The sequence below is a fragment of the Salvia hispanica genome, chromosome 3 (genome assembly GCF_023119035.1).
Source record: "Salvia hispanica cultivar TCC Black 2014 chromosome 3, UniMelb_Shisp_WGS_1.0, whole genome shotgun sequence".
Lineage (NCBI taxonomy): Eukaryota > Viridiplantae > Streptophyta > Magnoliopsida > Lamiales > Lamiaceae > Salvia > Salvia hispanica.
The window spans coordinates 52,470,839-52,494,982 of NC_062967.1; the positions used below are offsets into that span (position 1 = coordinate 52,470,839).

Consider the following 24,144-nt stretch of genomic DNA (forward strand, 5'->3'; position numbering starts at 1 on the left):
CAAAAAAATGTGCTGTCAAAAATACCAAACAAATATCACATTAAAAAAACTTGATATAAACTCTGAGATTGTACAACTTGAAATAAGAATCGTATCCAGAACATAAAAGGCCTTACAAAAGACTATCGCTTATCAATGGTCACCAGGCAAAGACTTGATGATGTCCGAGTCACCTATGTTATAGGGAAGCAGTTCATAGCATTAGGAGTGCTAAAAATGCATGCTACAAAGATACCGAGCAATATGAGATCTTAAAATACCTGGATCGACTATGCTGAGGCATGAAACACGGAAGTATTTCCCACAAGCTGTGCCCAAATCGACATTGTCTGGTGTGGCATAAGTGAGTCAGTAAAAGATGTACACAACTCAAACTTTAGCTTCTTAAAGTGACTTTAATAAAGCAAAACTCAACTTAGATGAAAATAGAGCTAAATTATGTGCATCTAAGGTTATAAAGAGTATTTTAGCAATGATCAAGGGGAAATTGCAAAAAAAAGTTGAACTAAAGATATTTCGAGAAACTTGATAAGATAAATGTTATTGGCATATATCTATGGGTGATGAGGTAAAGGAATCTTGGCCTAGCGATGAAGTGGAGACATTGGATCATGAATGCAATTTGAAGATTCAAATAAAATACAGAGTTGATCAGCAGTGTACAAACAACAATGCAACACAAAAGAAGGATAGACAAAAGTAGAAAATAAACAAAGCAATCTTGTGTGCTAGAATGAAACTATAGGAAATTAAAGTGATCACTAACATAACCAGTATACTAGAATATTAGGAAACACAAATCAAATTCATCTACTTATATGTTTCAGAAAAACAACAAACAACTATCAAATTCAGCAGAAAAAATAGATAGTAGCGTAATGTAACAATGCAATATCAATGCTCTCCATTTCTGAAACAAAACTACCACAGCAAAAACAATACTGAAAAAACAAAAAATAGGAAAAAACTAGTAAACTCACTTCCGTTGTAGTGGTGAACGCCAATTTTTGCAAGCATGGCATAATACTCAATCTCCGACTTCCTCAGCGGCGGGCAGTTGTTGGAGATCAGAATCAATTTTCCTAATTCAGGTTCACCGAATTAACCATTAAGCATTAATACAAACAAAATAAAATAAAATCGCCAAAATAAATTAAAATGAATGACGTAGCACAAATTATAAACACACACACACACACACACCAACCTTTGGAGCTGCGGAGAGTTTTGAGCACGGTTTTGTATCCAAGCGTGTATTTCCCGCTCTTCATCACCAGGGCCAATCTGTTGTTTGTGCTCTCATGAGTCTTCTTCTGCGCAATTAGAAATAAAATCCAAACTTTGTGAAATGAAAACAACGAAATCGTAAGCCGAAAAATAGGAGAAGGTAAATTGATTATGGAAAGGGGATATCTTACAGTCTTCTTCGCGGCCACCATTGTTACGAAGAGTTGAGAGAAAGCTTAGTATTGCACAGGGGCGCGCAGTATACTTTGCCGGCTAGGTTTCTAATAGGGGTTTTCTGGTAGGAATTTTCGGATTCAAACTGATCGACCCGGCCCGTGTTCTTCTTTTTTCTACAGGATAAAAATATGCTCGATAATATAAATACTCCCTCTGTTCCACGTTACTTGAGTCACTTCTTTTTCACATTTGTTTTGAAAAAATAATAATAAATAGTTAAAGTGGAGAAAAAATAAAGTAAAAAAGAGAATACTATAGTTAAGGGTGTCTCCGGTGGCGCCCCTCCCACTCGCCCCTCCCACTAGCCCTTCCCATGCCACGTCAGCACTAGCCCTTCCCATTCCACTGCCACATCACTAGCCATTCCCGCAATAAAATTAATAAATTCACAATTAAAATTAAAATTTACGGAATTAAAATTTCGACACGAGCCGTATTTATAGAGTTTTTTTTTTTTTTTAAATAAAAAAAATCGGTGGGACGTCCTACCCACGCCACAGTGGCGCCCGTCAGGTAGGACGTCGACGGGAGGGGCGAGGCCATCGCAGGGGCACACGGGACAGGCGTGGGCGCCCTTCCCGCCCACTATGGCGCCCGTCAGGTCGCCCGTCCCCGACAGGCGAACGGGAGGGGCGCTGTTGGAGACACCCTAAGACTCTTCTTTACATTATTCTCTCTCTTACTTTTCTTTCTCTCTACTTTAACTATTTGTTATTATTTTTTCAAAATGAGTGCAAAAAAGAAATGACTCAAATAACGTGGGACATAGGGAGTATAAATTTAAATCGCAAATGTGTATTTTCTTTGTTTGTTAACTTTTTGAATATTACTACTCCTATATGTTACAAGTAATTGATAAATTTTAATGAATCTAAACACTATCCGATTTGGCAGTAGAGATCACCTAAAACATCTATTAATACCTCTCTATTACACTAATATCGAATAAACATGTAAAATTTTGTTTTACAATAAAAAAAAAAAGAGGACCTTAATAACTAAATTTTGATTAAAATTTCATTGAACTGTTTCCAAAAAGGGAATAAATAAAATTAAAAAAAAAGTGATGGGAAGTTGAGAACGATATTTGACTAATTTTTGTACAAATAGAGATGGAACGACACCGTTTGGTGCACAGCACACTATGCTGTGTTCCCATACCCGTACAAATACAAAATAAATCCTCTTCAACGCACCGCTGAATTGCAGAAGCTAATAATCTCGCAATGTTACGCAGGTATCAATGTGATTCACTCCATATCTGAAACGCATGTTTTTTTTATTTTTATTTTTGTATTCTGATTAATTTGATTGAATCAAGGGTTTTTTGGTTTTCACTTCTCTTTGTTAAATTTTGTTGGGCAACGATTTTGTAGGTCACTTATACAGCTCGCATCCCGTAGTTCATTCAATAGGCTTCCATTGCAAGCTACAACTCAGGTGTTCATTCGATTTTGTTGTATTAGTGTGCCCGTGTGTGTTTGTGTATGAATAATTAATGAAATATGATTATTGCTGATATTTGTTTCTGCTGCATTATTATGAGTTTTCTCAGAATCTGAATTTGCTTCAGGGTATTGACTAGGATAGAGAAATGATGCTATTTTAGTAAACATATTATTATTTTTAATTTGGAAAGACACAGCAAATCTTTATGTTCTGGTAATGTTTTTTCAGTTTCTGATTGATTGTATATTGGTGGAATAGCTTTGATGCTATGTATGAGTGATGCATTAGTAAGAAATTGTAATGAGGTAAATGAATGATTTTGTTTTGGTGAAGATTAGAAAGAAAAACATGAATTAGCACAGAGTGTAGATGCCGGGTTTCTTTGGCTTGCTTCTTTCCTGTAGCTCCCGAGATGTATATAGGAGGAGGGTGGGGGGGTGTATGCTGGCAACTAAGTTACTTGTCCGATCGTTTAAGTTGTTATATTCTAAAAATTGGTGTAATATGCAGATACCTTCATACCTTTCTTCCAGAAGGGAATTTTCTGTTTCTCCGAAGAATGGACCAAAGAAGGTAGATCCAGGAAGCAACACCCCTGAACCTCAGAGCTGTGTACCAAAGATTCTCATTGGAGGTCTTGCGTTGGGTTCTGCCCTCCTGGCAGCGTACTATTATGGTGCTCTTGATGAGTACATTTGGAAACAAAAAAAAAGCATCAGGGAATACACCGACTCTGGGATTGGTGATAAGGCTACGGAGGCGTTTCCAGGACAAAAAGACACATACAATCCAGCTAGTGGAATGATTACTGTGATTCCTGAGAACAGCTCAAGGCAATCAGGTGAATCAAGTCCCCTTGTGGACCATGGCAAACAAGATGCTGAAACACATGCAGAGCCACATGTTCCAGGAGACTTGATGAGAACTGAAGAAGAGAAAAGTTTTCAAGAAAAACTTGCTGCAGTTGAGACACTATTGAATGTCGATCATGTTGAAAGTAGCGATATTCCTAATGTTCCTCAAAGCAGCTCATTGACAGGTGATGAAACTGGTAAACCGGCTGAAGAAAGTGTTGATCTGAAGGGCCTAGGGTTGGGAGCTGATGAGCCAGAGCACAAGGAAACCGAGACCACAACCACTTTTACTTCAGCTGATAATACTTCTGCAGACTCTGTAGTTACATCTGTACAAAGCGAGCCAACCACAACTGATGACATACAAGGGGTAAAATTTTAGATTTCTTAGGCAATGTTCAATTTCTCTTGCATTGTTTTCAGCTTTTGTTTTCTGGTGGATCATTCAAGATTTCTTGTGGTGCAACTTTTTCTAGGTTTTCCAGGATGGTATAGCACAAAAATCTGATTCACTCCTCGACGATTATCTATTAAAAGACAAATCTGAAGAACTTGGTTCATCTTCATCAAAAAATCATGAGGTTAATATTTGCTAAATAGTTATGAAGAAGAATTTAGTGTTGTACTTGTTTATTAAGCAATAACCTCATTGCTATCACAGAAGATTGATCTTTTCATGGATATACTTTTTACATCTGATATTGAACTATTGAAGGGCACTAGTTCCACAGTAGAAGATGCCCATGGTGGTTACATAACAAATGATGGGAACCTGATTATTGACTTCTTGCAAGCCATACATGCTGCTGAACAAAGGCAAGCAGAGATGGACGCTCGTTCTTTTGCCGAAGAAAAGAGAGCAATGAAGGTCAGGAGACACACACACACACATACATACTCATGTAGTTTATTGAAGTTTTACTTTCAGTTGCATTGTGATGATGTCTCATTGGGAGGACTTCTTTCTAAATGTCATGACTTGGAGTTTCACATAACAAGTTCATCTACTCTTCAGGAGAAATATGAAAAGGAACTTAAGGACGCACGAGTCAGGGAACTCATGTATGCTGAGAGGGAAGCCATTTTGGATAAGGTTCAAACTTCTTCCTTTGTGCTCCCAGTTGAATGTAATTCAGTTTGCCTGATGTCTTTGCTTATATCTTCATTGCATCATTTGTCACAATCAATCTGGTGGAAAAATTATACTACTAGCATTTTCCCCTCCTTTTTTCTCATTCATTTCGCTAAAAGTAGTAAGCAAGTTTTACTCAGAGCTCCTGATTCATTGTGTATGAATGCATGCATAAATTATTCCAGGTTTTTCACTTTCCTTTTTACTCATCTACTCTGTCCTCAATTTGCACCGGCCTCTGGGTGCTTAAAAAGTGTAATCTTGTGTCTTGATTTGCTTGAAAATCAAAAGTAATTCACATACTTATTAGCTGAGGAATGCCTTGGAAAGAAATTGCTTCTGGAAGTGGAATATCTTCATTCCAGACCAGAAACATAATAGGGGGACCAGAAAGATAATAGTCTTCTTGGTTCTGTTTGGAGCAAAAAATAGTTATCTTGCCCCTAAAATTGTTCGTTATTGAAATATTCACAGGAATTAACAAAAGAACGGGTTAAAGCAGCTGCCGCACTCAAATCTCTTCAAGAAACATTAGAAGAGCAGCTCAAAACCGAACTTGAGCAGAAGGTATCAACGTAATGTTATCGACAATACTCTATGGAATGTAACTTTTTCAACGATGTTGATCTACCGATTCAATTTCTGGAATTCCTTGTGCAGGAAATGGAAGTGGAACAAAGACTGGAGGAAATGCAAGATATAGCTAAAGCTGAACTGGCTGCTGCAATTTCAAGTGAGAAGGCTTCCCAGATTGAGAAAATGGCTGAAGCCAACCTTCATGTATGGTACTTGCTAATGTTGATTTCATTATGGAGTCATTAAACCTCTACCAAAAACTTCAATCATAAGTTAGTGACCCTTCCCATTCTATGCAGATAAATGCGTTGTGCATGGCATTTTATGCGCGCTCTGAAGAAGCTCGCCAGAGTCACTCTGTGCACAAGCTTGCTCTGGTATGTGTACACTTCCATATTACATGCTTCTAGATGTGACCCTGAATCTACTTTACTCTTAGCTTATTGGCTGTTATTGTCATAGCTGAACATGAATCTAACTTGTCTTTCACCTCTTTGTTGTTCAATCAAGATAAAAGTAAACAGTTTTTTTATTAGAGCAAGTGTATGAGCTGGTATATCATAAGTCATGAAAAAAGCGAGGGAAGAAGTGAGTAAAATAGCACTTAAAATCAAATGCAGTGTATAACTATGCTTACAATGTTTTCCTATTCCTTAGAAGGTACAACATGTTTTTGGACTGACCACTGATATGATGTAACTCGTCCAGCTGATTTCTTTAATCACGCATGTCGCAGGGTGCACTGGCACTGGAGGATGCACTATCCAAAGGGTTGCCAATTAAAAAGGAAATAGAGACTGTCCGCGATCATCTTGAAGGCATTGACAAAGACTCACTTATACCTCTAGTTCTATCGTCACTTCCCGAAGACACTCAAAAATATGGAACAGATACCCTGTCCCAATTGAATCACAAGGTGTGTTTGTCAGCATGTGTGTGCAGCATGGCTTCGAAGAAATTTACAGTATATTTCTCATATTTTTTGCAGTTTGATGCCATGAAGGGGACACTGAGGCACTTCAGTTTAATCCCACCTGGTGGCGGAGGGATATTGTCACACTCATTGGCTCAAGTTGCTTCGTGGTTAAAGGTGCATTTTTAGCCTTGCAGTTAAGCGCCCTTACTCGGATTACAAAATACAACCTCACAACTATGAATATTTCTTTCCGAGTTTAGGTTAAGGAGACTGATCAGTTGGGCGAAGGAGTTGAATCTGTCATAACCAGAGTCGAGATTTTGTTAGCTCAAGGCAAACTATGCGAAGCTGCAGACACTCTTGAGAATGGGGTTAGAGGCAGCCAGGCAGCAGAAGTCGTAACAGATTGGGTCAGGCGAGCTAGGGACAGAGCCATCACAGAGCAAGCTTTGACGGTCTTGCAGTCCTACGCCACTTCAATCAGCCTAACCTGAACCCACTGTACAACATATCAATGTTCGGTTTTCTGAAGCCACAAAGGTTCGTCTCCAGCCTATAAAGTAACTCAAAACCAAATGCAGAGGTTTCTTTCCCTTTATACTGTTGTACGGCTCCATGAAAAATAAAGTCCTAAATTTATTTCCAGAGACTACAGTATGTGAGAACTGGAGCTTACCTGTGACTTCTGATGTAGAATATTTTTGCGAAAGGTGACTTCGTTATGTGTATCGTTTGTCGTGTTTATTCAGTCCTGGTTTCTGCCTACAATAACAAGGTACATTTGCTGCCTCGGCCAACGCCTTCTAGTTTGAGCAATTTGGCATCTTATAAAAAATCGTGCTGGGGACGTAGAATCTTCTGTTTTCATGGTGATCTCATTTTTCCTTTTTTGTCCGTCCGCCAATAAATATCTCATTTCAATTTTTTATCACTTTTGGTAAGTGGACTCCATATTACACCTCACTCATATTTTATTATAAAACCAATATAAAAAAGTAGGACTCGTCTCTACTAACTTTTTCTATCAATTTCTTTTATTAAGTCAAACGATGCAAGATTGTAATTTTATTCGTTATTTTTAACAATATTTTGAAAGATTATACCAAACCGATGATCAATTGACCAACTTGCTATATTATTCATTATTGTAGCCTTTCGTGTGATTTGGATGTCATACCTAATCTAATATTCACTAAATTATGTAGAAATGTGCAAAAATTTCCCCATCATCTGTTGAATACTGTGCGTGTGTGTTTTTTAATCAATATTACGTTTAATTGAAAGAGGATTGTAGTAGTAATATTTATGTTGTAGTATGATGAATAATGAAGAGCAAGGTGTCAAAATTTTTAGGCAAAAATTAGTTTAAGAGCCAAACAAATTTGACAGGCAAAACAAAGTGGACCATGTTGGTTGCCAACGAAATAACGAATTGTCGGATCTGAATACTTCGGAAATAGTAGCTCATTCTTCTTAATTAGGCAAAATGTCGGTTTAAGAATTATTAATATAGGGTAACAATGTTAAAAACATTGGTTTGGATGTCGATTTGTTAATTGCATGTGAGATGGAGAGATAATCATTCTGTCAAAACTGAATTTGATTAATTTATTAGATAATTATTGTCTGTCCACCATCCTTAATGTAAGTGCATGTGTTTGTAGATGTGAGATATAGTAGAATACTTGTATTTTTAATTGGCTTGATATGCTAATTAAGATAATCATTCATACAGAGTAAATACCTTTGAAATTGTAAAGAAAAAATAATTTAATACTCCTTCGGTCCCACTAAAGATGTCACACTTATGGGATGACACGAGATTTTAGGAGGTTTTGTTTTGTGTGTTAGATGGAGAGAAAAAATATAATTTTTATATTAATGTGAGAGATAACTTTTTCGAAAAATGAAAATGTGACATCTTTTGAGGGACAAACTAAAAATGAAAGTGTGACATCTTTTGTGGGACGGAGGGAATAGTACGATAATAACGTAATCAAATGCAAAATCAAAATAGTGTACAAACAACAAACTATGATCTGGACCGTTAGAAAATGTCAACAGATGACAAAATAGTATCAACAGAAAATGTCAACACAGTGTCAACGGTTGATGCTGTGTTGACATTTTCTATCAACAGAAAATGTCAACACAGTGTCAACGGTTGATGCTGTGTTGACATTTTCTATTGTTACTATTTTGTCATCTGTTGATATTTTTTGACAGTCCAGATCATAGTTTGGAGTTTGTAAATATATGACATGTACTATATATATACATAGGAAACACACATATTTATATCACACGGGATGTGATCTTGCTAATTTATCCCTTAATTGCTTACTACAACTAATTTAAGACCATAAAATTTTAGAAATCTAATGGTCTATAAATTGACATGTGTAATTTCATTTTTTATTTTTTAATATTAAAAGTATAGGGATGTAGACTCTAAATATTGTACAAACTCCAAACTATGATCTGGACCGTTGGAAAATATCAACAGATGACAAAATAATATCAACAAAAAATGTCAACATAGTGTCAACAGTTGATGTTGTGTTGACATTGTGTTGATACTATATTGACATTGTGTTAACATCAAAATCTTGAAATTTTACATTGTATTGACATTGTGTTGAAACTGTGTTGATACAGTATTGAAGAGTTTGGAGTCTGTACAATATATAGAGTTTGCATTTTATCACTACCCTAAAAGTATAATAACAACTATAGATTTAGGGTTTAAGAACACAATATCAATAGTGTATTCAATATATCAACACGAAAACATGATAATGTCAACACAATTTCATATCGACATTTTACAAGTACTGTATTGACAGACTCGATCCGTCCCGGTTAAGATGACTCATTCCTTTTTTGCACGTGTTTTGGAAAAATGTTAATAAATAGTTAAAGTGGAGAGAAAGTAAAGTAAAAGTGAGAGAATTATAGAGGAGAATCTCTTCTATATTATTCCTTCTCTTACTTTAATTTCTCTTCATTTTAACTATTTATTGTTATTTTTTCAAAACAAGTGCGAAAAAAAAATGATCATCTTAACTGAGATTGATGAAATATCATGTACTCCATCCGTCCCACATTTGGAGTCACATTTAGTTATGACACGAGTTTTAATGAATTGGTGGAGTGTGTAATTAATGAAGTGAGATGGTGGAGTGTACAATAAATGAAGTGAGATGGTGGAGTGTGTAATAAATGAAGTGAGATAATGACATTTTGATGTAATTTTGATGAACAATGGGGTAAAATTGTATGTCCAAATATGGAAATTCTAAATGTGACTCTAAAACTGGGACGGACTTTCATGGCAAAATGTGACTCCAAAACTGGGACAGAGGGAGCAAGATTTATTGTTATAAAGCTACTTATGAATATTTACGAAAATTTTATCAAAATTTTAACATCGAAACATATGCATGTAGGATCTCATTGGAATTCTTATAAAATTATCTTTAACTTGATATATGTTGTGCAAAAAAGTAATTTAAATCGAGATAGTTATATGCATTTAAAGTATTGAGATATTTTTCAAAAGTTAGTTATAACTAATTTGATGTTAATTGACATTAATACCCTAATTGATAATTTTTCATGATATTGATACTCGGAGCTGAATGATCTTGATCCTTGATTTGAAAGTCTAATGCTTATCATTTAATTTTACTTAGTCAGCAACATAACACATTCCTATATCGCACATACTTAACTTAACGCGAGAACACGAACCGAAACATATTTAATAAATACTATATGACATTTTCCACGACATTATTATAAAACTACCAAATACTCTTCCATCTCTTATTCATGGATCTTGTATCACTTTTTATGTTATCTCTTGCTGATAACACCTACAACTACAAGGCCATCTCTCCACCATCTTTTCTCCAACGATTCATGGATCTCACTATTTCATTTCTCCAATTTTAAAATACAATTAATTAAAAATTATTTTATTTAAAATACTTAACTAAAAAAATAAAAATTACATAATTAAAATTTCTAAAAATTAAAAATGACATAACTGAAAATCCTAATAATTAAAGTTTATGCAATAAAAAATTCTAAAAATACCAATTTTTTTTTTTTACTACGATGGTAGTGAAGTTGGGGGAAGCCCAATTGATGCTGGAAATACTCAACAACCTGGTTATATGCCACTTTTTTTGTCGATATCATATGGGTACTGTCGGCAGCTACGACTTGCATCAAATATCCCGGTAAAATATTAAGGTTGAAGAGTGAGTGGGGCTCTTGGCTTCCCCTGACTCAAGCCTATGTCGCCTTCATCCCAGTCGAACGACGTCTTGAACTGGCTCCCGACTCCTTGACCAAAGATCGAACCCTCAACAAATCGACTCTCGACTCTCCGGGCTTGTGGAGAGATGGCTCACCCCCACCTCCTCAACGCGAGCATCCTTGCAACGAGTTGAGTGTAAACTATTTTTTGGTTCACCGTTATACATGCTCAAATTAAGATTTTTCACTTACATACTAACATGAGACCATATTTACTCAACACCATAATTTGAATGAAATGGACTATCTATTTGATATTTGGACGTAACTTTTCTAAATTGTAAAAATTAGCAAAAATACCGTATTTACTGACAAGTCTTAGCTAATACTATCTCTGTCCATAAAAAGTATACTGCTAATTTTTTTTTATCATTTTAGCTGTCTACCAAAATTAAACCAATTCCTAAAATGGAAAGTTTTGAAAACTATTGACACTACTAAGAGCATCCACAATGGATGTCCTAGTGGACGCTCTAGTGGTTGTCACATCAGCAATTTTAGGGTGCCCCTTCTTTCTGCAATGGCTGCGTCCTAGTGTCCGCCCTATCAATTATCCATTTTCATTTCAATTTTAATATATATTTTTTATTTTTACACATTATAAATGGTAAAATTAGATATTAAATTAATGAAGTAGCAAAAAAAACATAAATTACTTAATTTTAAAAAAATTTACAACGGAAATACTTTAAAAAGGTACAATTTACGACCCCTACCCCTATGTGCCCAATCTTCTTCAATCATGTCGTTCATGAGTTGAAGATGAGCTTGTTAGTTGCGCATGTTCTCCCGAGCTTGTAATCTCTCACTAACTTCATAGGGTAAACCTCGAACGACCGGCGGGGCTGCATGACCTGCGCTCGATTCAGCTTCATCGTCGGATCAATCGCTTGCTCTTGGACCTTCATCGTGAATAATCATGTTGTGCAAGATGATGTACGCGTACATGATATTGGCGATATGATGCCTGTACCAGGAACGAGCTGGACCTTTCACTATTGCCCAACGCGCTTGAAGCACACCGAATCCTCGTTCCACGTCTTTCCGTGCAGACTCTTGCCGCTGTGCAAAAACGGCTCTCCTCTCATCCGTTGGGAAGGAGTTCGTCTTCAAGAAGATTGACCATCTTGGGTATATGCCAACGGCTAAGTAGTACCCCATATGATGCTACCGTCCGTTGGCAGTGAACTCGATAACCAGACTATTGCCATTGCATTGCTCGGTGAAGAGACTCGACGTGTTCAGCACGTTGATGTCGTTGTTTGATCCCGCCACGCCAAAGTGAGCATGCCAGATCCAAAGACGGTGATCAACGATGGCTTCAAGGATTATCGTCGGGTGGGTACCCTTATACCCACTGGTGAATTGGCCTCTCCACGCCGCCGGACAATTCTTCCACTCCTAGGGCATACAATCAATGCTCCATAACATTCCAGGAAAGTCGTGCACCCTATCGTGCATCCCCATCAGGAAGTGGCAATCTTCGGCATTCGGCTTGCGCAAATATGTGGCACCGAAGGTGTCAATCACGCCCTCACAAAATTTTGCCAGACACTCCCGGCCAGTTGTATTCCCGACGTGAAGATACTCGTCGAACATGTCCACCGTGGTGCCGTAGGCCAACTGACGAATCGCAACCGTGCACTTCGTAAGCGGGGATAGACCGATTATGTGGGCCACATCTTGCCGTTGCTGGAAGTACTGGTCGGCTCCCACTGAGGCTCATCGGCGAAGTAGTCCTCGAACAGACGTTGGTGAGCTAGGCCATGCTCTCGACGGACGGATGTCTAGTTGCAGATGGGCCTCAGGACCTGCTCTTCGACTTGCTCTTGCTCTTTTATTGCATGAATACCTGTGAGAATTCTGTTCTCGAAAGCAAACATTGCGCGTTCCATAGCCCGACTTATATCTTCTCCGGGAAACATTTTGGAAAAGTGAGTGAAAGAGAGATATTGGATTGGAGAGATGTTGTGTGAGGGTTGAGAGATGTGTGAGAGTTGTGTGAGAAATGAGTGAAAATAAGGCATATTTATAAATAGAAAATTAAAAAAAGTGCACAACGCGTAGTCGGGCTCGGCGTTGCAATGGGCGCCCGATCCATCGGGCTTCTGCAATGGATGCCCGAGGACGACCAAGTCCGATCTCACGCGATCGGGCTCTAGATCGGACATCCATTGCGGATGCTCTAATACTTCCATCACCTTCTCTCCCACTTCTTTTTTACTTTATATCAATTGTGCATTAAATTTGGGTTGTTTAAAACATTGACTATTTTTTTGGGATAAGAGTAATACTATCAGATTCTAATATTGCCTAAATCTAATCCCGAAAACAAATAAAGTGAGTAAATAATCTAATATCGTTGATATGTTTCTATACATGTGGAAGTACTAAATTAATAAAGAAATAGTAGTACATTGTTTAAACTATATACTTTATCTTAGTAAATTGATGATATTTATATATTTTGCTACAAACTTTTAAATTATTTACTCAGATAAACGGCAGCGAGCCGAGCCGAAACCGCAGCCGCGGTCGCTAGAGTTGTCGGTGGTCCGCCACCGCACACCAGCAAAGCTCTCTGTCTCTCTCTTCATCACACACTACTCTTCTTCTCTGACATACACACACACATACATACGCTCTCTCTTCTCTCTCTAGGCAATCTATCTTCCTCGCTTCTCAGCTACGGAACTCTCGATTTCATTTCATTTTACACACACAGAGAAAGCGAGGAAGAGAGTTGCTAAAAGGGGGGATTCATTTATAGCAGCTCACCTGCATTGTTGGAGAAGGAAATCTTCATGCGCTTCCACTGAATCTACTAAAAGGTTTCTCCATTTCTGCTAGATCTTATCTTTTCTCACGTTTAATTTTTGATCCGTGGAGAATTTTCCGGTCGCCGCGCTGTATTTGATCTGGTTATTCTATACTGCTGTTGTCAGCTTCTCTATGCGGATGTATATGATCTAAGAATTTTTTGAACTGTTTTAGTGGAAATTCAATAGGATTTACTTATTTCCTATTAATAATGTGATTGGAAGTGATGATGATACTGGTTTTAGTCAATCAATTTCAATTGGTTGCAACTTTATGGTGAAAGTAACGTTTAAACCACTCACCTCTTTGATTTCTAAACGTGAGGCGAGGCGTTTCAGCTGGATTTCACGTTTCAGATTACTACATTTCTCTGTAGCTTTGATTTAATTGTGCTATCAAACCAAGTTCATTAATAGATTTTAATTATGTGTTTTAGTCTAGTCAACCTTTTGATGTGCTGAGGCTGACTTGTGATTCAACAGTACGCATTGCTAGCTTTTTCCTGTGTGAGGGGGCAATTTGGATCTGAAGGGAAGACATCACAATAGCAGCGAAGCTGGCGGCTACAATAGCATGGAGGGTGGCTGCGCCTAATGGTAGCAATCCCTCTAACGACATGGTAAGCTTGCTTAATTTAACTTGTTTTCTGTTTGTCTATGACTCTCTCTGCAGTTAATCTTGAAATCTGCTGAACTATCTGGATCCAAAATAAATGTTTTCTGATTCCGTTTGTAGTGTACATTTATCACATGCATTGCTAACAGTGAGTTTGTTCCCATTCGAATAGAAATAATTCAGATTGGAAAAATTTATAAAGAGATCGATAAATCACCCTTAATAGTTACGCTGTTCATTTGTTTTTATAATGTTAATTTATAAAGCAAATTCCTGAAAACCCTGATTTCTAGTATTAGTATTACTCTGTTGCGTGACGTGTATTGTTTACTCCGAGTAAACCACTCTAGTTCCCTGAAAGAGATAGGATGAAGATCATGATTGGCTTTTAAAATATACTCTCTATGATTGTTCCCCTTAGTGTTGGATCATATTCCTTTTTGAGCCGTAAGCCGTTTCCATTAGAGTTGGGTCATTTCCTCTTTTGGAAAAACACAACACACTTTATCTCTCTTAGAGTCTTACTTTATTCTCTCATAATTTTTCTTCCTTCTACTTTTCTCACTCTGCTTAAATTATTAAAAATGCATTCCTTTATCTCCGTGCCCAAAAGAAATGCTCCAGCACTAATGGAACGGTTGGAGTACTAAATCTACTTTTAGTAGCTTGTATATTTGCCATTCCTGATGTTGCTTTCTTTCTGAGGGTCATGCATTATATTGTTTGTTAGGGTGCACATATGCTATTATGGCATGGATTTTCTTGGTTGTCTACTCCTGTTCCATTTCCTGAAGTGTCCATTTCAGAGTTATTTATTAAAGTTAGTTTGAGCTTTTTATATATTTTTTTGTAGGAGAGAAATGGGGAAAGTAGACCTCATGATTCAGAACTTCCAACCCCCCATTCACTCATGAAAATGGGTTCAAGGTTAGCAGTTGCTTTATTTTGTTCAAGGCTGATCAGTTTATGTGTTTTGAACTGAAAACTGTTGCTTAGCAATGTCACTTGTTCCTGGTATCTAGACATAATTGTTTGACCTCCATGTTGCATAATTAATCTGACCTCCAATAGGCCCCTGAGTTATCTGCAGTTGCTAGCTTTTTTGTAAATGCTAGATATGGTGTAGCATTTCATAGTTGAAGTTTTGTTTTACCTTTGCTGCTAACAAAATTTCAGGGTACACCAATTTAAATATGTCTTATAGGTTACAGCGGTAGCTTTATAATTATAGTGTTTAGGAGATCATTACATTGCATAGCTAATTTAGTGACAAAAAAGTTTGAAATCTACTTTGAATTTGCTGCTCGATTTCATTTCAGTATACTTAGGTATACTTAGGTTAATTTTTGTGATGGTCATGAGATTTATTCACATGCAGAGATAGAGGTAACATGGAGGACCCAGATGGAACATTAGCAAGTGTTGCACAATGTATTGAGCAGATGCGGCAGAGTTCCTCATCATCACAGGAAAAAGAGAAATGCTTGAAGCAGTTACTTGAGTTAATCAACACAAGGGAAAATGCTTTCGGTGCAGTTGGATCACATTCTCAAGCGGTTCCAGTTCTCGTTTCTCTTCTTCGGTCTGGATCACTGGGGATAAAGATACAGTCTGCTGTAGTGTTGGGTTCTCTGTGCAAAGAGAATGAACTGAGGGTCAAAGTATTACTTGGAGGATGCATTCCCCCATTGCTTGGTCTTCTCAAGTCCAACTCGAGAGAAGGCCAAATTGCAGCAGCAAAGACCATATATGCTGTGTCTCAAGGTGGTGCGAAGGATCACGTTGGATCAAAAATATTTTCAACAGAAGGTGTTGTTCCTGCCTTGTGGCAACAATTAGATAAGGGACTTAAGGCAGGAAATGAGGTTGATCACTTACTAACAGGAGCTTTGCGGAATCTTTGTAGCAGCACTGAGGGATTTTGGCCAGCAACAATTCAAGCTGGAGGGGTTGATGTACTGGTCAAATTGCTTACAACCGGCCAATCAAGTACTCAAGCAAATGTGTGCTTTCTCCTTGCATCCATGATGATGGAAGATGCATCTATTTGTTCCAAAATCTTGGCTGCAGAAGCTACTAAACTGCTCCTCAAGCTACTCGGGCCGGATAATGAAGCTCCACTTAGAGCGGAAGCTGCATCTGCTCTTAAATCTCTTTCTGCACAATCCAAAGAAGCCAGGCGGGAGATTGCCAATGCTAATGGTATTCCTGTTTTAATAAATGCTACAATAGCTCCTTCTAAAGAATTTATGCAGGGCGAGTTTGCTCAAGCTTTGCAAGAGAACGCGATGTGTGCCCTTGCAAATATATCTGGTGGCTTGTCGTATGTCATCTCAAGTCTTGGTCAAAGCCTAGAATCATGTTCATCTCCTGCACAAGTAGCTGATACATTAGGTGCATTAGCTTCTGCTCTGATGATATATGATAGCAAAGCTGAATATGCTAGAGCATCAGATGCGGAAGAGGTCGAGAAGACATTATTACAGCAGCTCAAACCTCAGTTGCCCTTTTTAATCCAGGAGCGTACAATAGAAGCCCTTGCCAGTTTGTATGGTAATGGAATACTAGCAAGCAAACTTGCAAATTCTGATGCAAAGAGGCTGCTTGTAGGTTTGATTACAATGGCGACAGACGAAGTTCAGGAAGAGTTGATAAGATCTTTACTTATTCTTTGCAACAATGAGGGTACATTGTGGCAGGCCCTTCAAGGCCGTGAAGGGATTCAACTGTTAATATCTCTTCTTGGTCTATCATCGGAACAACAACAAGAGTGTGCTGTTGCATTACTCTGCCTTCTGTCCCATGAAAACGATGATAGCAAATGGGCTATTACTGCTGCTGGTGGTATTCCTCCACTTGTTCAAATTCTGGAAACTGGGTCTGCTAAAGCTAAAGAAGATTCTGCAACAATCCTTGGAAACCTCTGTAGTCATAGTGAGGATATACGTGCTTGCGTTGAAAGTGCTGATGCTGTTCCTGCTCTTCTCTGGCTATTAAAGAACGGAAGACCCAATGGAAAGGAGATTGCTGCTAAGACTCTAAATCATTTGATTCATAAGTCAGACACAGCAACGATTAGCCAACTCACTGCATTACTACTGAGCGAGTTGCCTGAGTCCAAAATTTATGTATTAGAAGCATTAAAAAGCTTGCTCTGTGTGGCCCCTCTCAGTGACATGGTACGTGAAGGCAGTGCAGCAAATGATGCAATTGAGACAATGATAAAAATATTGAGCTCTGTCAAGGAAGAGACTCAGGCAAGGTCTGCACTGGCTCTTGCTGGAATCTTTGATGTCAGAAAAGACTTGCGTGAAACTAACATTGCTGTTAAGACTCTTGGATCGGTCATGAAACTTTTGAGCTCTGAATCTGAAACCATCTTAGCAGAAGTATCTCGGTGCCTTGCTGCTATATTTCTGTCAGTTAAAGAAAACCGTGATGTGGCTGCTCTTGCTAGAGGTGCTTTGCCTACATTAGTGGTGCTTGCTAACTCTTCAGTACTGCAGGTCGCAGAGCAAGCGGTTTGTGCATTGGCCAATCTCCTTTTAGACTATGAGACTTCAGAAAAAGCTATCCTAGAAGAGATTGTTTTACCTGCCACTACAGTGTTGCGTGAAGGCTCAAATGTAGGCAAGATCCACGCAGCAGCGGCAATTGCCCGTCTGCTTCGTACTCGTCAAATTGATTCCTCTCTAACTGAATGTGTGAATCGCAATGGAACAGTACTTGCTATAGTTTCTTTCCTTGAAACTGCGGACAGTGGATCAGTTGCTACATCAGAGGCATTAGATGCACTTGCTTTTCTCTCCAGATCCACAGGATATGGTGAGCAAGTGAAGCCTGCTTGGGCCGTTCTTGCTGAATATCCAAGTGGCATTACCCCAATAGTTTCATGTATTGCTGATGCCACACCATCGTTGCAGGATAAGGCTATAGAAATATTATCTCGGCTCACCCAGGCTCGGCCCCTAATTCTTGGAAATACTATTGCATGTGCGAATGGATGCATTTCATCTATTACAAGAAGGGTGATCAGTTCGTCAGATTCAAGGATCAAAATTGGAGGAGCTGCACTGCTCATCTGCACTGCAAAAGTCAATTATCAACAAGTAGTTGAAGATTTACATGGATCTAATATGAGTACACCACTCATTCATTCTCTTGTTGGAATGTTAACTTCTTCAGAGTCTTCCCCTGGTGCTGATCGGGGTAGCAAGGATATTATAAGCATCTCCAGGATCCCCGAAAAAGAAAGTGAAGATGACTTTGAGAAAAGTACGTCAGTCATCAGTAGTGTGAATATTGCTACATGGCTTCTTTCTATTCTTGCTAGTCGGGATGACAAAAGTAAAGTTGAGATCATGGAGGCTGGTGCAATTGAAGTTCTCACTGATAAAATTTCTGAATCCTTTTCTCACAACTTGCTGGTATGTGTTTATTTTATTGATTTAAGTGCTGCAGTACATGGCTCATATTCTAAAGCATAGCCTTGCTGGCATAGTCTTGAAAAAACTTGCTCTGATTTTTTCATTTTCTTTTGTTTAGAATGATTATAAGGAGGATGGCAGCATATGGATCTGTGCGTTATTGTTAGCAATATTGTTCCAAGATAGAGATATCATACGTGCCAATGCAACTATGAAAGTGATTCCGGTACTGGCTAGTTTGTTTAGGACGGAAGAGGGGGCGAATAGATATTTTGCTGCACAAGCTGTAGCAAGTCTTGTCTGTAATGGTAGCAGGGGGACTCTTCTCTCTGTTGCAAATTCAGGGGCACCAGCTGGACTCATTTCCTTGCTTGGTTGTGCTGATGTTGATATACATGACCTTTTGGAATTGGCGGATGACTTTGCTTTGGTTCGTTATCCTGATCAAGTCGCCCTTGAGAGATTGTTCAGGGTTGATGACATCAGGCTTGGTGCTACTTCTCGGAAAGCTATACCAGCACTAGTGGATTTGCTTAAACCTATTCCAGAACGTCCCGGAGCACCTTTTCTTGCTCTGGGACTTCTGATCCAGCTTGCTACAGATTGCCCTACTAATCAAATCGCTATGGTAGAGTCAGGTGCCTTGGAAGGCTTGACTAAGTATCTGTCCCTTGGCCCCCAAGATACATATGAGGAAGCTGCTACAGATTTACTGGGCATTATGTTCAGCACAGCTGAGATAAGGAGACACGAATCTGCATTCGGTGCAGTCAGTCAGCTCGTAGCAGTTTTGCGCTTGGGTGGAAGAGCCGCAAGATATAGTGCTGCTAAAGCATTGGAAAACTTATTTTCTGCTGATCATGTAAGGAATGCCGAGTCTGCCAGGCAAGCTGTTCAGCCTCTGGTGGAAATTCTGAGTACAGGTTTGGAGAAAGAACAACATGCTGCTATCGCTGCCTTAATTAGACTGCTGAATGAAAACCCATCGAAGGCCCTTGCAGTTGCTGATGTTGAGATGAATGCAGTTGACGTGCTTTGCAGAATCCTTTCGTCGAATTACTCTATGGAGCTGAAGGGAGATGCTGCTGAATTGTGCAGTGTGCTTTTTGGCAACACAAGAATACGATCCACTTTAGCAGCAGCGCGCTGTGTGGAGCCGTTGGTTTCTCTGCTTGTTTCTGAGTATAGTCCAGCTCACCATTCTGTTGTCCGTGCATTAGATAAGCTCCTTGATGATGACCAGCTGGCAGAACTTGTGGCTGCCCATGGTGCCGTCATCCCACTTGTGGGCCTTCTATACGGTCGAAACTATTTGCTTCATGAAGCTATATCAAGAGCTCTAGTTAAGTTAGGTAAAGATAGGCCAGCCTGTAAGATGGAAATGGTGAAAGCTGGAGTAATAGAGTGTGTGCTTGATATACTTCATGAAGCTCCTGATTTTCTCTGCGCTGCATTTTCTGAATTGCTTAGAATACTAACAAACAATGCAAGCATTGCAAAAGGTCCTTCGGCAGCAAAAGTGGTCGAGCCTCTCTTCCAGTTGCTGACAAGACCAGAGGTTGGACCTGATGGACAACACAGTGCGTTGCAGGTTCTTGTCAATATTCTTGAGCATCCGCAGTGCCGTGTGGATTATACTCTTACTTCACAACAAGCTATAGAACCCCTCCTACCTTTGCTTGACTGTCCAGCTTCAGCAGTACGGCAGTTAGCAGCAGAGCTTCTTTCCCACTTACTATTGGAAGAGCATCTTCAAAAAGATCCTCTGACACAGCAGGTGATCCCTCCACTGGTACGAATTCTTGGTTCTGGCATTCCTATTTTGCAACAGAGAGCTGTCCGTGCTCTTGTCAATGTCTCAACTATATGGCCAAATGAAATTGCAAAAGAGGGTGGTGTAGGCCAGCTATCGAGTGTCATACTTCAGTCAGATCCTCTTCTCCCTCATGCTTTGTGGGAGTGTGCTGCTTCAGTGTTATCTAGCATCCTACAATATAGTTCTGAGTTCTATTTGGAAGTACCCGTTGCAGTGCTGGTCAGGTTGCTGCGTTCAGGAACAGAGAGCACTGTTGTTGGTGCTCTGAGTGCTCTTCTCGTGTTGGAGAGCGACGACTCTACAAGTGCTGAAGCAATGGCTGAAAGTGGGGCAATCGAGGCGCTTCTGGACCTTCTCAGAAGCCATCAGTGCGAGGAAACATCTGCCAGACTACTCGAGGTTTTACTGAACAACGTGAAGATAAGGGAATCGAAAGTTACCAAAGCTGCAATATTGCCGTTGTCCCAATACCTTTTGGATCCTCAAACACAAGGTCAGCAGGCGAGATTACTTGCCACCCTTGCTCTGGGTGACCTATTCCAGAATGAGTCTCTTGCCCGAACAGCAGATGCTGTTTCAGCCTGCCGTGCATTGGTGAATCTTCTTGAAGATCAACCTACAGAGGAAATGAAAGTAGTAGCTATATGTGCTTTGCAGAATCTGGTTATGTACAGCCGATCAAATAAGAGGGCCGTTGCAGAGGCTGGCGGTGTTCAGGTCGTGCTCGATCTGATTAGCTCTAGCGACCCTGAAACATCAATCCAGGCAGCTATGTTTGTCAAACTTCTTTTCTCTAACAACACCATTCAAGAATACGCTTCAAGCGAAACTGTGAGAGCTATAACAGGTAAATTCTTACCTCCCTTGATCGGAGCTAGCTCGAGTGTAACATCTAATTGACGAAAACTTTTTCGCTGTTTTTCCAGCTGCAATTGAGAAAGATTTATGGGCTACTGGCACGGTAAATGAAGAGTATCTGAAGGCTCTGAATGCGCTTTTTGGCAACTTCCCCCGTCTTAGAGCAACGGAGCCTGCAACACTAAGCATTCCTCATCTGGTCGCCTCGCTCAAGACTGCCTCGGAGGCAACTCAAGAAGCTGCCTTGGATGCTCTATTTCTTCTCAGGCAAGCATGGTCAGCATGTCCAGCTGAAGTTTCTCGAGCACAATCCATTGCTGCTGCAGACGCAATTCCCCTTCTACAGTACTTGATTCAATCAGGGCCACCACGGTTCCAGGAGAAAGCTGAGTTTCTGCTGCAGTGTTTGCCAGGCACACTTGTGGTGATAATCAAGCGAGGAAACAACATGAGGCAATCCGTCGGGAATGCTAGCGTATACTGCAAGCTAACCCTCGGAAACACACCCCCTCGGCAAACCAAGGTATGGATCCACTCTCATCACCAAACACGTTTGTTTCACGCCCCCCTGTTTTACTCCAACTGTTCTTTGCTCTAGGTTGTATCAACGGGTCCTAATCCTGAGTGGGACGAGAGCTTCGATTGGTCCTTCGAGAGTCCTCCCAAGGGCCAGAAGCTTCACATTTCATGCAAGAACAAGAGCAAGATGGGAAAGGTTAATGAATTCTAGTGACAAGATTTAACTCTCAACACTGTATTTAAATACCTATTCTAATCAGGTCTGTTTCTTTAACTGCAGAGCTCGTTCGGGAAGGTAACCATCCAGATCGATCGCGTGGTGATGCTAGGCGCAGTCGCCGGTGAGTACACTCTGCTTCCGGAGAGCAAAAGCGGGCCGTCGAGGAATCTGGAAATAGAATTCCAATGGTCTAACAAGCCCCAAGACCAAGTGGGCCAAGCTGAGGTAAACTAGCAAATTTACTTCAATTAAAAATTGATTTACAAAAAGATACAGATTTTGCTCTTTAATTATTTTTTCGTTTGTGATAATTTATGGCGTAAATGTATATAGATTTTTTGGCAATCTTTTGTAGCAATTCCTCATTCGCCAAGCGGCTGTTTGTTTGTAATTTGAGTCATTTTTAATGTACAAGTGAGAAATTCTTTTATTATTATTGTTATAGATATTTTTTGGAATTTGGGGCAAGATAATGTAATTGTAGTCTTGCCATGGATAAACATATTGCGTCGAATTGAATATACCTGTTGAATTTGTTCCAGCTTTATCATTCATGGAACTTGAAAAATTGCTCTACATTAAGTAGGAGTAGGATTGAACTTGGAAGCATATTTATATCTTGTTCCTAAATTACATTTATACTCGCTTCGTTCCATTAATGTTGGAACATTTATTTTGGCACTCATTTTAGAAAAATTATATTGCACCTCCTTCGTTCTACAAGAGTATGCACTTTTGATTGGGCACAGATTTTAATGCATAATTAGTAAAATTAGAAAGGAAAAAGTTATTAAAGTATTGTTATTGAAAAGTAAGTCGCACGTTAATAGAGATAAAGAGTTTCCAAATCTAAAAAATGCATACTTTTGTGGGATAGATTTAAAAGTAAAGAGTGCATACTCTGGTGGAACGAAGAGATTAATAAATAGTTAACATAAAGAAAGTGTAAAGTAAGAAAAAAAATAATGTAGAATTAAAGTAAAGAATGCATACTCTAGTGGGACGGAGGGAGTAATAAATAATTAATGTGAAGAAAGAGTTTTACAATATTCTCTCTCTTACTCGACTCATTCTTCACGTTAACTATTTATTATCTCATTTTTAAAAAAATGAGTGTGAAAAAAAAAATGTGCCAACACTAGTGGAACAACCGAACAAAGGGAGTAATATTTTTGGACCTCTTCAAACTAACTCTAACCTCTTCAAGTACCCTTTTTGGACCATAAAAAAGTTATTCCTAAATGGAGGTTATCTTAAAGAGTGAACTACCCTAATAGTCCCTGATCTTGTCGAAAAATGTACCAATGGTTCTTCAAAAAATTTTATACAAGCATTTTTGATATGATAAAACTAAAGTAACCTTAGGTACCACTAATATGAATATTTAGCATTTAGGGCATTTTGGACCTTTCTACTCTCCCTTTAATTTTATCTTTCATCACCATTTTCTTTTAGTTTCATTAGTATTATTTTAATTTAGAAACTCAATTATACTTTCCTTTAAATAATATCTGATACTTTATGAATTCAAAAATTTTAATAAGAAACCAAACGTTTTAATTGAGCTTTAATTATACTTAAAATGTTACTTAAATATTTAAATGTTAATATACTTAAGTGAACAATAAATATTTTAATTAAGTTAATTAAAATATAGTAGAGTGAAAAAATATTTTTTAAGTATATTAATTAAAATTTAAGTAAATTATATCTAACGTAAACAAAAGTGAACCCTTGTAAGTAAGATTTTTGATAAAAAACATTCAAATAATTGTTTAATAATATTAAATGAATTAATTCAAAAGAAAATATTATTTTATTGTAAAATATAAATCAACTAGTACAAGAAATGTAAATGTTTTATGCCCAAAAAGATACTTTTATGTATGTCCAAAAAAATTGTACTACTGGAGAGGTACCAAAATTGTTACTTTTAGATACTAAAAATGTCCTCCTTGGCATTTAGGGGATTTTTCAAATGCAGAGGGGTATAAAAGACCGTCAGGTACTAAAAATATGATTTCTAAGGACCAAAAAGGCTATAAAATTTTTTAGATACAACCAGAGAGGTACCAAACTTGTTATTTTTAGATACTAAAAATGCCCTCCTTGGCATTTAGGGGATTTTTCGAATGTAGAGAGGTATAAAAGA

General features: G+C 38.5%; 4 protein-coding genes across 6 annotated transcripts; 2 read left to right on the top strand and 2 right to left on the bottom strand.

Moving 5' to 3' along the window:
• Nucleotides 1-33: 33 nt before the first annotated feature.
• Nucleotides 34-1,562, bottom strand: LOC125212020 (60S ribosomal protein L30-like). The gene is made up of 5 exons (XM_048112023.1): nt 1,419-1,562; nt 1,208-1,313; nt 981-1,082; nt 261-329; nt 34-173 (listed from the first exon to the last, which is right to left on the bottom strand). Exons 1-5 carry the CDS (start codon nt 1,437-1,439, stop codon nt 133-135), a joined length of 339 nt encoding a protein of 112 aa, XP_047967980.1. The 5' UTR covers nt 1,440-1,562; the 3' UTR covers nt 34-132.
• Nucleotides 1,563-2,599: 1,037 nt separating this feature from the next.
• LOC125214740 lies at nt 2,600-7,119 on the top strand. Of its 2 annotated transcripts, XM_048115874.1 has the most exons (13): nt 2,600-2,701; nt 2,841-2,904; nt 3,424-4,137; nt 4,244-4,348; nt 4,483-4,635; nt 4,783-4,860; nt 5,374-5,466; nt 5,560-5,679; nt 5,775-5,852; nt 6,212-6,391; nt 6,464-6,565; nt 6,652-6,931; nt 7,038-7,119. In XM_048115874.1, exons 1-12 carry the CDS (start codon nt 2,691-2,693, stop codon nt 6,883-6,885), a joined length of 1,932 nt encoding a protein of 643 aa, XP_047971831.1. In that variant the 5' UTR covers nt 2,600-2,690; the 3' UTR covers nt 6,886-6,931; nt 7,038-7,119. The 2 variants fall into 2 exon arrangements, with proteins under 2 accessions (XP_047971831.1, XP_047971830.1); XM_048115873.1 differs by having other exon boundaries at nt 6,652-7,119.
• Nucleotides 7,120-11,599: 4,480 nt separating this feature from the next.
• LOC125210474 lies at nt 11,600-12,612 on the bottom strand. Its single transcript, XM_048110024.1, has 4 exons — nt 12,529-12,612; nt 12,167-12,340; nt 11,915-12,118; nt 11,600-11,824 (listed from the first exon to the last, which is right to left on the bottom strand). The coding sequence occupies exons 1-4, from the start codon at nt 12,610-12,612 to the stop codon at nt 11,600-11,602; spliced, it is 687 nt and encodes a 228-aa protein (XP_047965981.1).
• Nucleotides 12,613-13,212: 600 nt separating this feature from the next.
• On the top strand, nt 13,213-22,428 carry LOC125211208 (protein CELLULOSE SYNTHASE INTERACTIVE 1-like). Of its 2 annotated transcripts, XM_048110926.1 has the most exons (8): nt 13,213-13,548; nt 14,020-14,156; nt 15,006-15,079; nt 15,531-18,579; nt 18,698-21,242; nt 21,322-21,776; nt 21,852-21,968; nt 22,053-22,428. In XM_048110926.1, exons 2-8 carry the CDS (start codon nt 14,154-14,156, stop codon nt 22,224-22,226), a joined length of 6,417 nt encoding a protein of 2,138 aa, XP_047966883.1. In that variant the 5' UTR covers nt 13,213-13,548; nt 14,020-14,153; the 3' UTR covers nt 22,227-22,428. The 2 variants fall into 2 exon arrangements, with proteins under 2 accessions (XP_047966883.1, XP_047966884.1); XM_048110927.1 differs by lacking the exon at nt 13,213-13,548 and having other exon boundaries at nt 14,001-14,156.
• Nucleotides 22,429-24,144: the final 1,716 nt, after the last annotated feature.

Excerpts from the sequence above, each read along its gene's own strand:
- LOC125212020 (XM_048112023.1), bottom strand. The coding sequence starts at position 1,439 with ATGGTGGCCGCGAAGAAGACT. Across the intron at positions 1,314-1,418 it reads TGGTGGCCGCGAAGAAGACT|AAGAAGACTCATGAGAGCAC; the intron begins GTAAGATATCCC and ends CTAATTGCGCAG. Across the intron at positions 174-260 it reads CCTCAGCATAGTCGATCCAG|GTGACTCGGACATCATCAAG; the intron begins GTATTTTAAGAT and ends CCTATAACATAG.
- LOC125214740 (XM_048115873.1), top strand. Across the intron at positions 5,853-6,211 it reads CTGTGCACAAGCTTGCTCTG|GGTGCACTGGCACTGGAGGA; the intron begins GTATGTGTACAC and ends CGCATGTCGCAG. Across the intron at positions 6,566-6,651 it reads AAGTTGCTTCGTGGTTAAAG|GTTAAGGAGACTGATCAGTT; the intron begins GTGCATTTTTAG and ends TTCCGAGTTTAG.
- LOC125210474 (XM_048110024.1), bottom strand. The coding sequence starts at position 12,612 with ATGGAACGCGCAATGTTTGCTTTCGAGAACAGAATTCTCACAGGTATT. Across the intron at positions 12,341-12,528 it reads AAGAGCAAGTCGAAGAGCAG|TTGGCCTACGGCACCACGGT; the intron begins GTCCTGAGGCCC and ends GCGATTCGTCAG. Across the intron at positions 12,119-12,166 it reads TGATGGGGATGCACGATAGG|GAGTGGAAGAATTGTCCGGC; the intron begins GTGCACGACTTT and ends TGTATGCCCTAG.
- LOC125211208 (XM_048110926.1), top strand. Across the intron at positions 18,580-18,697 it reads CCTTTTCTCACAACTTGCTG|AATGATTATAAGGAGGATGG; the intron begins GTATGTGTTTAT and ends TCTTTTGTTTAG. Across the intron at positions 21,969-22,052 it reads ACAAGAGCAAGATGGGAAAG|AGCTCGTTCGGGAAGGTAAC; the intron begins GTTAATGAATTC and ends CTTTAACTGCAG.